Source organism: Neltuma alba, unplaced genomic scaffold, assembly GCF_004799145.2.
Source record: "Neltuma alba isolate B1F8T4 unplaced genomic scaffold, ASM479914v2 tig00010558_pilon, whole genome shotgun sequence".
NCBI classification, from domain to species: Eukaryota; Viridiplantae; Streptophyta; class Magnoliopsida; order Fabales; family Fabaceae; genus Neltuma; species Neltuma alba.
In genome coordinates this window covers 184,409-196,632 of record NW_021635425.1, presented here as the reverse complement: position 1 = coordinate 196,632, position 12,224 = coordinate 184,409, and the positions used below count along the sequence as shown (strand labels likewise).

Below are 12,224 nucleotides of genomic sequence, written 5' to 3'. Positions count from 1 at the left end.
TCAGAACCAGAAAAGCCAGATCATTCCGAGCCATAAAGTTGAAACCAGGCCCCATCTGGGCCCCACGCCGGTGACTCCTCCGTCTTCCGACGACGGAGACTGCACCGGTGCTAACTCGCTCTCACTGGAATTGGACTTGGATTTCGTGCTGTAGAGTTGCCGAATCTTGTCCAAATCATCTTTCGCGAAATCCACCTTCCTGTTGTTCTTCGATGGCACAAAGAAAGGGTACATGACCGCCCCTTGCATCGCCGAGTGGTTCAGTCCCAGCACGTGCCCGATCTGGTGCATCGCCACCGATTCCAGATCCAGTTCGTTGTCGCCCGTCATGTTCTCGCTCGGAAACACCCACTTCTCATCGGAGTCCAAAACGACATCCCAGTTCCTCGTCGTATTATCCACCCAGGCGCCGCCTACCACTCCTAGATTCCCGTCCACCGACGAGAACGTGATTTGAATATCAGATTCGTTAAATGACGTCGTCTCTGTGAAGTTCAATCTCGTCACCTCCGACCACCGGCGGAAGGCGCCTGCGAACAGATCCCTCATAAAGATCCCTGTTTCGTTTTGAGGTGAAAAAGCGTAAGTAAGCTCTTTCTTCCCTTCGGACCACCACTTGGCAAACGACGTCGTGTGATTCGCCGTTGAGGTGGAGGAGACATTTATAACATCAGGAAGGCCACATCTCGGCAGCGTGATCATTGACATGGTGGAGTTGTCGGGCTGGCCGGTGACGTTGAGGAGGAAAGTCTTTTGAAAGAATTCGATTGCTGATTCGAGATCGGCGGTGAATTCATCGGTGGAATTTGCATTCAAAGCGGAATCCAGGAAGCCGAACAAACCGAAATAGTCTTTAACAATCGATAGGCCTTCCACGACGACTCCTATTGCAATTCGACCACCCTTGGAATGCAAGAATGATCTCAATTTGTCCAATGCTTTGGAAATTTTGCCAAGATTGAGTGTTCTGAGGGGTTTGAATATTCCGAGCCACAACGATTTACTGAACAAGGAATGAGCTGAAGCTGGTCGGAGAAGAAACGGGGAAGATTCATCAACGATTAGAAGGGATAAAATCAAGACCGCAATGTAAGCTTTTCTCACTCTCATTTTTTCTCAGATCCTTTGAAGTTGATGTGCTTGCTGTGGGAGGAGAGGGAATTCGAGTCTGGCTTTTAAAAAACCTGGTAAACGATAATTTCTATGTGACTTCGTGGTGGACTTGCTTTACCGTCAACGGAATTCCTTAAAAATACTACGCTCGCACTGTAAAGTGGAAAAGAAGGCAATCATTTTGTTTTTCTACTTTTGTGTAATAAAATAGTTCATCTGATTTTATATGCAAATTACAAAAATTAATTAATTAAAAGATTTACTTTAATTTAAAATATTATATACTACCTCCGGTCCTTATTATAAGATCCTGTTTGACTTTTTGTTTGGTCCTAATTATAAGACCCCAATCCATTTTGTCTCTTATATTTATGCATTTTTTCCAAGATAATCCTTCTAATAATGATAGTTCTAGCCAATATACTTAATTAACAAGGATATTTTAGAAATGACAACACTTATTTATTACAAATAATTAACTTAACTTACTTCCTTAATCTCATCAAATAAGTCAACCGGGTTTTATAATTAGGACTGGAGGTAGTAGTAATTTTCATTAGTGGAGGAGGGGAAGGTCCAAACAAAAAAAGATCCTTATATGTATATGTATGTCTATAAAATATTGTGGTTAGCCTTATTTAATTGGGAAAGCAAAGTGACCTACATAATTGACGAGAACTTTGTCATGGGCACCAATGTAATGTCACATTTGTATGCCAATTTGCCAACAGAAAAACAGGGAAAGTTTCGGAAGCTATGCATCGTGACAACGATGCATATAACTTTGTATTTTTGTATATTATTTTATTTGGCCAACGATTAAATATTACTACTTTGGCATAACCATGAAAAATATGTTAAAAAAATAATAATTTTATTTTTAATATAAGAGTTAGATAAATAATTTAAAAAAATTAAAAAAAATTTATAATAATTAAATGTATTGGTTTTCTAAATTATTCTCTTTAATTATATGTATTGAAATTACCGTTTCTAGAAATTTTTTTTACAATTAATAAAGAAATTTTGAAGAAAAAAAAGCTATAAGTTTGGAAGACAAATATATTAAAATCTTATATTTAATAGCAAACTAACCTTATAACTAGTTTTTATCTTAAGAACAAGAGATAGTATTTTTTTTATTATATGTATGAGATCAATTTATTAAAAATAGGAAAAGGATACCCAGTTAAGAAGCTCTTCTACAAAATCAGGATATCAACAGTTCCTAAACTTATGGGTAGTTAACAGGACTTAGTCTAATTGGTAACAAATCAGTTCATAATCCGAAAAATTTGTACAGTTGTGTTTGTAACACAGAAGTGAAGAGAATTTACTTAATACTAAACCTGTGGATGCGAATATGTGGAAATTCATTTGTGAGCAGGGAAAACTCATTGAGCAAGGCACTGGATGGCACATTAGAAATGGGCAGTCTGTCCATTTCTTCACTGATTTGCTGGATATGATGTAATGACGCGGGAACTTCAGTGGCAAGGGCTTCCCTGTGCATACAGCATATGTGTTTATTTTCTTTACGCTAAATTCCCACTTTTAAACCCAAAAAAAAATTGCCAACCAATTTAATGAAATAATTTTATTAAATTCAACATAATACTAATAAATATCACTATTTTCGATTTTCAATCATATTCCTGCTATTTTTCTTAAAATATACGGCCTGTTTGTTTCTACTTTTTATTTTTTATTATCAAAATAGTTTTATAAAAAATTTTTAAAAATAAGTTTTAGAAAAAAAATCTGGATAATTATTCTAAAAAATTGCATTTGAAAATAAAAATACCAAGATCAAAGGGCGAAACTTAGATGAGAACTCAAGTCCTCAAACAGAGGACAAGCCATCGAGAGAAGAAGAAAGGACTTCCTCATTTTCCAAAAAAACAAAAAAGAAATAATAAAAAATAGAAATAAAGCAAATACGGTTTTTTATGTTTAATAGTGGACATCTGGCGTAAAAAAAACCTAGTATTTTCTTTATTTTCTGCTATGAATTGGTGCAGCACCCGATCAAGCTTTGAGATTCAAAATCCAGCTCCAAACACTGTTGCCTTTGGGTTCGTGGAAGAGAGAAGCGCAAAAGAGAATAAACAGAAAATAAAATAAAATAGACATTTTTGACATTTCAAATTATTTTTCACTACTTTTATTTTCTTTTATGAACTAAAATATTCACAAAGAAGAAAGGGCTTGAGTTCTCATTGAAGTTTCGTCATCGATATTGGTATTTTTATTTTCAAATATAATTTTTAGAATAATTATCCAGATTTTTTTAAAAAATTATTTTACAGAATAATTTTATAGAATTATTTTGAGAAAATGTGGGAATCCGACACAAAGAGCAAATATTTTTTATCAGGTAACATTTTGATATTTTATTTTACTGTTTATAACATTTCCGTAAAAGAGCCCTTTGCTCTCTCCAGTCACGTATTCCTAGGCAGCCTACGGTCCGCAAGACACCAGTCTTGCTCCCTCCGCTCGCTCCCTCCCTCCAATCCTTTTTTGCCATTTTCGTTGCTTCTTCAATTTTTTTTCTCGTTTGCTAATTCTTTTTCATATTTTTTGAAGAGTACCAAATAATTCCTTTTTTTTTTTACTTGAAACAATTACATAAGTAGGCCATTTTGTAATTGAAATCCCGATGTATTGGTTGTCAGATATACATATCAATAGTGACACCATCGAAAATGTAAATTTAATGCCCTTGACAATTGTGGTATGCAACTGAAATAGAAATTAAAAAAAAAAAAGGAGAAAATCGCAAATTTGTACGGGTATGTTTATTTGAAAAAAAATCTGGGGATGGAAAGGTGCGAAAAGTATTAGATCCTTCTTGTGGATTGCTTTTGACTTGTCTGGAGATTTGGGATCTATTTAAATCATCAGCGTCGCCTGAAGTTTCTTGTAGGGTGTTTGTCATCTTCAGCATCCTCAACTTCAGTAATTTCCAATCCTCTATTTCGAACCCTCAATAGACTCTCTTAAAATTTCTATCTCGCCGTGTAAAAAAGTAAATTTAAAAAAACTGGGAGAGATGGCATAAAAACTTTTAAAAAGCCCTTTATTACTGGCAAGAAGCAGCAAAGCAAAACACATTTGACGAAGATCATAGCGCTAATTGATGGGAGTAGAACAACTCACAGATCAGGATTATGGTACTCAACAGTTGGGCTTCATTCATTCAGATTTTATGCTAATTAAGCAATGCAAATGCAGTTATTCCAGGCCATAAAGTTGGAACCAGTCCCCATCCCGGCCTCACGCCGCCGCCTGCTGCGGCGAAGATGTTCTTAATGTTATCAGATTCTTCTTGTCTGAAAACCTTCCTTTCCCCAGCATTGAACGGGTACATCACCGCATTGCGCATTTTCGTATGGCCAAATCCCAGCATGTGTCCGATTTTGGTGCAACGCCACGGACCGTAAGTCCACTTGGAAGGGATCCGTCATGGGGGATGCCGGCGACACCCACCTCTCAGAGGAGTCCAAATAGATGCCGGGCCTCGGAATGTTCCGTCCAAACAAGGCGGTGCCGATCACCCCCGCCTATCGTCCAACTTCAAGAACTCGATTGAAATGTCAGGACTGTTCACCCACTGCGTCTCTGTGAAGTGCAACCCCGTCAGCTTCGACCACTGGGAGAAGGCGTTGAAAAACGTATTCTTCATCCAGATCGGCAAACGATTATCAGGTGAAAAAGCATAGGTGAACTCTCTCTTATTCTTCGGCCACAACCATTGAAATGACGTCGTGCCGTCCTCCGACATATGGCGATTCCAATAATCAGGAACGCCGCATCGCTTCTGGCGGATGAGTGAAACGGTGCCGCCGTCAATCTGACCGGTGGCGGGGAGTCCGTAAGTCTTCTGAAAGTCTCGTAAGGCTGATTGGACATCGGAATTCAAAGTGTCGTTATGGTAACCCAAGTAGCGCAAATAGGTTCTCAACTTACTGTTGAGTGTTTCCCTTCGAGGATTCCTCGGGTAGTTTAATTTGAGAATCCAGCTGCAATCGTCTAGGAATTCTTTGAAGCCTGGCATCCATGTTGGGGAAAGGATAGTGTTAGAATAACACATGTGTTTTTCATAGTGGGCTTTCATATATTGAACTTAGGCCCACACACGTGTACCTTTGAACTCTTGTATACTTGCATCTGGATTATAAATATAAGGTCTGTCGGTCAATTCTAGTTGACCGGATTATTCAATTCTGGGTTGTGCTCTCAGGTTCTCATGGTACCAGAGCGCAGGTTGGGTATCCTGGATCGCTAAAGTCTTGGTGGTGATTGAGCCCAAGAAGGGGTTTCAACCAAAAGCGATCAGTGGTCCACTAATATGTCGTTTTGATGTGCATTCCAAAAGGCCAATGTTCTTGGTTCTTCTAGAGAGCACCACGCGCATCATCATTAAAGTCCTAGCATCTTGCCATGCTGTGCAAAGACTCTGTTCTCTATTCCGTATCAAATTAGCGTGACACCCGGATTCTGACGTTCTTGGTTCTCGTCTTCAACGTGATCGTGATTGCAAGATTTAACTTCTCTGTTCACGCTTCCAAGAGCGACTTTGCTCCCTTTAGCTTACGGCAGACCGTGATTCTCTTGATTTCAGTCAGATTGCAATCATTTGTTGCTGTAACTCTCAATTTCTCTACCATCGTGATTTTCTTGCTGCAAGATTTGTGGATTATTGCCTGCCCGAGTCTGCGTCTTCAAGCTGTTTGAGGCACACACAAATCTCCTTGTATACGGTTTTATTTCCTTCAATCTTTTATTCCAGCAACCTCTCCCTGTTTTTTTTTTCCTTCCTCACTTGCTTCATCTTCCCTTAGTAGTCAAAAAGAAAAACATCCCTCTGATGGCCTCTTCGAAATCCATTATAGACATCAACCACCCTTTGTACCTTCACCCTTCCGACACTCAAGCTGTTACTTTGGTTCCTCAAATCTTGACTGGCTCCAATAACTACACTGTGTGGAGCCGTGGTGTGCGACTTGCCCTTAGAGGAAAGAATAAATTGGGCTTTATAGACGGTAGTTATAGTCGGGATAAAGAGCCAGACTTAAAGGATCAATGGGACCGATGTGATGCTGTTGTGTTATCCTGGTTGATTAATTCGGTTGATAAAGAGATTGCAAATGGAATTGTCTTCGCAGACACATCATATTTGGTTTGGGCTGATCTGAAAGAGAGGTTCCAAAAATTAGATGGAACAAAAATATATTCCCTGCATCGAACCATATCCACAATGACTCAAGGGACCCTTAGTGTAGCTGCTTATTTTACCAAGCTCAAAGAATTATGGGATGAATATTCCCTCATCGTCCCGTTACCTACATGCAAATGTGATACAGCTCAAGAATATGTGAAGATTGTGCAACAACAGAAACTGTTTCAATTCCTCATGGGACTGAACGATTCCTATCAACAAGCTCGTTCTCACATTCTCCTGATGTCCCCCTTGCCAAGTGTTAATCAAGCATATTCTATGATATCACAGGATGAAGATCATCGTTCGCTTTCTTCCCAGATTCCTAATAATCCTCTGGACAATGCCGCGATGACCATAAGAGGAGGTCGTCAAGGCAGAGGCAGAGGCAGAGGACGAGGTCGCTCACAAGAGGAATGTTCATATTGCCACAGAAAAGGACACAAACGAGAAAATTGCTACCAATTGAATGGTTTCCCAGCTAATTTCAAGGGCAAAAGGGAACCAGAAAGTCAAGTCAATCAGTTGGGGGATAAGCCTGTCCAAACCACACCTGTTCAGTCATCTCCACCTCTTACACAGCAACAATATGACAAAATCCTTGAGCTTTTACAAAAGGATTCAGGTGAAGTCGCTGTTGGAATTGCTGCACCCATTGAGGCACCAATTGAGGAACACATTTCAGGTTTGCTCAATGCTATTCCTCTCTCTATAAGTAAAAATAATTGGATTTTAGACTCAGGAGCTTCCTGTCATGTTGTTCAAAGCCTTACTATTCTTGATACTGTTAGTAGATATACTGGGCCTCTGAGAATGATTAAAATGCCTAATGGTGATAGGATCACCGTACCTCATGTAGGGACTGTACGGTTATTTGATAATGTGGTTCTGAATGATGTGTATTATGCCCCTCAATGCTGCTATAATGTCATTTCTATTTCTAGATTAACTAAACAACTGAGATGTATAGTTTCCTTTTACCCAGACTTCTGCACTTTGCAGGAGATGTTGACTGGGATTTCCCATGTGATTGGTAAAATTTGTGATGGACTATACCTATTTGGGAAGGCCATAAAGCTGGATGGTATCATGAACATACAAGATAAGGATGCAAATCACAATAAAAGACAACTTTCTGATCTCTGGCATAGTAGATTTGGGCATGCTCCTTTAGATGTGCTTAAGTACTTGGAAGACATTAGGCATGATATTGTTTTCACTCCTAAGACTAGCTGCACTATATGTTCTCAAGCCAAGCAAACTCGTTTACCTTTTCCTTCTAGTGTATCAAGTACAAAATGTTGTTTTGAATTGCTTCATGTAGATACTTGGGGTCCTTATAAGGATCCAACTTATAAAGGGCATAGATACTTTCTTACTGTGGTTGATGATTTTTCCAAATGTACTTGGATTTTTTTGATGGTTAATAAAAATGAAAGTGTTCAGTGCTTGCAGAATTTTATTGCTTATGTACATAATCAATTCTCTACTACTGTTAAAAAGGTCAGAAGTGATAATGGGCTAGAATTCATTAACAACCAACTCAAAAACTATTTTAATGGTAAGGGAATTATTCATGAAACATCCTGTCCCTACACACCACAACAGAATGGTGTTGTAGAACGCAAACACAGACATTTGTTGAATGTTGCAAGGAGTCTCATTATTCATTCAGGGGTTCCAGTTAAGTTTTGGGGGGAAAGTATTAAAACTGCTGCTTTCCTTATCAATAGGACTCCTTCCAAAGTTTTGGGGTACAAATCCCCTTATGAAGTCCTTCACCATAAACCACCAGATTTAAGTTTTCTTAAGGTTTTTGGATGTTTAGCATTTGCCACTGTTCAAAATTCTACTAATAAACTTTTGCCCCGATCTGAGCCTTGTGTTTTTATGGGTTATCCTCCTAATCAAAAAGGTTTTCTGCTTTATAATTTACAAACGAAATGCCTCATGGTCAGTAGACATGTCACCTTCTTTGAAAATAAATTTCCTTTTCATGATTCCATTTCTACTGACCAACAGGGGGTGACTAGACATATGACTAGACATAATATAGATTCCTTTATTTTCAATAATCCTGACTTTCCAAGGTCTATTGAGTTTGAACCACACGGTCCAGAACCTGCACATATAGATGAAGGTTTGGATAATGATCATCCTGGAAATGAGACTATAATTGACGCTGAAGAATTCATGCATAGATCAGGAAGACCTGTTCAGGATAGAAAAGCCCCAACATGGTTAAATGATTACGTATGCATGACTGACACAGCAATGGAAGAGTCAGGTAAAACAAGGTGTAGGTATCCTATACACAAATACATGACTTATGCTAACATTTCTGATGATTATAAGCATTACTTGTTTTCTACTGATGCTGTTGTAGAGCCATGTAGCTTTCAAGAGGCTGCCCAAGACCCAAAATGGATGGATGCCATGAAAGAAGAGATGAAGGCACTAGAGCAGAACCAAACATGGAAAATTGTTGACTTACCCAGAGGCAAACATGCTATAGGGTGTAAGTGGGTATTTAAGGTCAAGTATGACTCTAATGGTAAGGTGGATAGATACAAAGCCAGACTTGTGGCAAAAGGTTACAGTCAAAGGGAAGGGGTAGATTATTTTGAGACTTTTTCCCCAGTGGTTAAGATGGTTACTGTGAGAATTATTCTTACCCTTGCAGCAATGCATGATTGGCACCTATTCCAAATGGATGTCAATAATGCATTCTTGCAAGGTGATCTGCATGAGGAGGTTTATATGAAAGTCCCACAGGGATTTGATCATTTTGGAAACAATAAGGTTTGTAAACTCAACAAATCCCTGTATGGACTTAAACAGGCCTCACGTCAATGGAATGCAAAGCTTACAGCCATCTTAATCCAAGGGAGGTTTAGGCAAAGTCAATATGATTACTCCTTGTTTATAAAACAAAATGAAAATGAAATAACACTAGTCTTAGCTTATGTGGATGACTTGGTTATTACCGGAAACAATATGCATAGGATTAATGAAATAAAATCTCATTTGCACCACAATTTTAAGATAAAGGATTTGGGACAGCTTAAGTACTTCCTTGGTTTGGAATTAGCAAGGTCTAAGAAAGGAATAGTCCTTAGTCAAAGAAAATACACCCTGGAACTAATTTCTGATATGGGTTTAAGTGGTTCAAAGCCCTTGAGAGTCCCCATGGAGAGAAGTACTAGGTTGAGTATTGAGGGTACAACCCAAAGCAAAAGAAGAAAATCCAAAAGGCAGAAAGGAAAGGAACTTAGACAGCAAGACCCTTTGATGCAAGATCCTGCCATGTATAGAAGGCTCATTGGTAGGTTATGTTATCTCACAATTACAAGGCCTGACATTAGTTTTGTTGTGCAGGCTTTGAGTCAGTACATGAGTGCTCCAAGGAAATCTCACATGGCAGCAGCAGTACGTGTAGTGAGATACCTGAAAGGGAGTCCAGGACTGGGCATTTTCTTGCAGGCTAAAGCATCAAGTCATTTGGAATGTTATGCAGATTCAGATTGGGCTGCCTGTCAAGACACAAGGAAATCAGTAACAGGATACCTGATAAAGTTTGGGGGCTCCTTAGTTTGCTGGAAGTCAAAGAAGCAGCGTACTGTCTCCAAATCATCTGCAGAGGCAAAATACAGAGCATTAAGTGCAGCAACTTCAGAACTGGTTTGGCTAACTAGGATGCTCAAAGATCTTAATGTGAGGAATTCAGAACCGGCTAAGATGTTTTGTGACAACAAGGCAGCTATATACATTGCTAGTAATCCAGTGTTTCATGAAAGGACGAAACACATTGAAATAGATTGTCATTTCGTCCGAGAAAAGCTACAGCAAGGTGTAATAGAATTACATCATGTATGTTCTAGAGAGCAGCTCGCTGATTTGCTTACGAAACCTCTTGGCAGTGAGGATTATGATAGATTGTTAAACAAGTTGGGTACCATAAATATGTATGGCTCCCAACTTGAAGGGGGGTGTTAGAATAACACATGTGTTTTTCATAGTGGGCTTTCATATATTGAACTTAGGCCCACACACGTGTACCTTTGAACTCTTGTATACTTGCATCTGGATTATAAATATAAGGTTTGTCGGTCAATTCTAGTTGACCGGATTATTCAATTCTGGGTTGTGCTCTCAGGTTCTCAGATAGCATCAGCTGCCGGGGTGAAAGCTTCTGGTTCTGGATAGCCAGATGCGTCCGCAAAGAGAAGGCTTGAGATGATGAAGACCAGAATGTAAGCTCTCCTCATCACTCTAATTTTCTCTCTCTTAGATTTCTGGGTTGGCTTGGTGTGGGTAGAGGGGAGAAGATCTAAGCTGCTTAAATAGCCGATGCTACATAGGGTTTTCACCGGAGACGCGATGCTACGTAGGGTTTTCACAGGAGACGGGGGTGTCACTGCCCTTTGCTTGCTGATCCTTGTGCAGCTTGGGACAGCATCTAAGGGGAAACTATCCGTGATTTTTATTTTGGTTCTAGTTATAAAACTTAAATTTATTTTTTCTGTTATATTTATATATATATATTCTTTTTAAGGTAGTTCTTTTAATTAAATAATAGTAGTTCTAACCAATACATTTGAGTGAGGATCTGATAGCCAGCTAGCCATGAGAAGCACAGTATTTTTATCAAGATGCTGCGCACGGTTTGAATTAAAAACTGATTTTACAAAGTTAATACGTGATAAAAATTTTGTCTTGACAAATATTTTTTCTGATGAATTTCCAATCTCTCTTTTAAGACCCATTTATAATAGCTTACAAATAATTTTTCAATCATAATTTATTAAAGAAATAAAAATATGAAAAAAATTTTATTTTGACTTATATGATACTTATAACACTGTTGTCAAACTCGTGAGTTGACTCTCCAAGTTTAACGTGTTTACGTTTTTAGATAACAAAATCATGTTGATTCGCTCTTAAACTCGTGATAACTGTAAATTCGGTTAAATTTACGAGTTCATTTACTGAGTTTACCATTTTTAGCTTATAAAATCATGTTAACTTACTCTTAAACTCGTACTAAATTTTTGGATTTGATTAAATTTAGTGACTTTATATAAAAATTTTATAAAAATTTCTTTGTTGATTGTGATAAATTATGAACATTGATGGATATAATTTCAATTATTAAATTTAAAATATATTTAAATAAAATTGTTCTTTTTTATATATTAATTATTTAATTATAAAATTTTAATACCAGTTTATTAATAAAAACAAACTCTTATAAGTTCATGATTCGAATTTACAATCCAAATTTATATTATTATCAGGAACTTGTTTAAACTAGTGAGTTTAACAACCTTATTTATAAGTATTTTTAGGCCCTGCTCCACAGTCCTAAAAGGCGTTTACGAGGCGAATCAGTTTGAAATTTTGTTAAAAAAGGAAAAATGGGAAATCCTTTAAGGCGGGAATAGATTTTGGTGGAAACATAGATTTTGGTAACAACGGAATAACAAACAAAATTAAAAATAGGAGGCGCACATGGAGTGGCAATGGCGGTGTACTATGAAGCACTAAGATCATTCACGTCCGCGGGATTTTCAATTTATGTTGGAAAAGAAATTTGTGAAAACGTGAAACTCGTCAAGCTGAAAAGCATTCATTTGCGTTACGACGATAGATCAAGATAGTGAATTTTTTTTTTTGGTTTCAAAAAAATTTAGGTGAATTGGATCTCAGGACTCACCAGGACCAGGATATACATTCAGGTTTAAAAAATACTTAGAAAAATACTTATAAACTATCTACTAATAAGATTCTTATATTGAGAGTAGAATTCGAATAGAAAGTAAATTAATTGTTGATAGCATTGACACTTTTTTGTGAGGTGAAAGTCGCCTGGAATCCGAGAATTGTG

General features: G+C 37.8%; 1 protein-coding gene across 1 annotated transcript; it reads right to left on the bottom strand.

The window, feature by feature from the left end:
- On the bottom strand, positions 1–1,110 carry LOC114757007 (metalloendoproteinase 1-like). Its single transcript, XM_028945998.1, has one exon. It carries the CDS (start codon positions 1,108–1,110, stop codon positions 1–3), a length of 1,110 nt encoding a protein of 369 aa, XP_028801831.1.
- Positions 1,111–12,224: the final 11,114 nt, after the last annotated feature.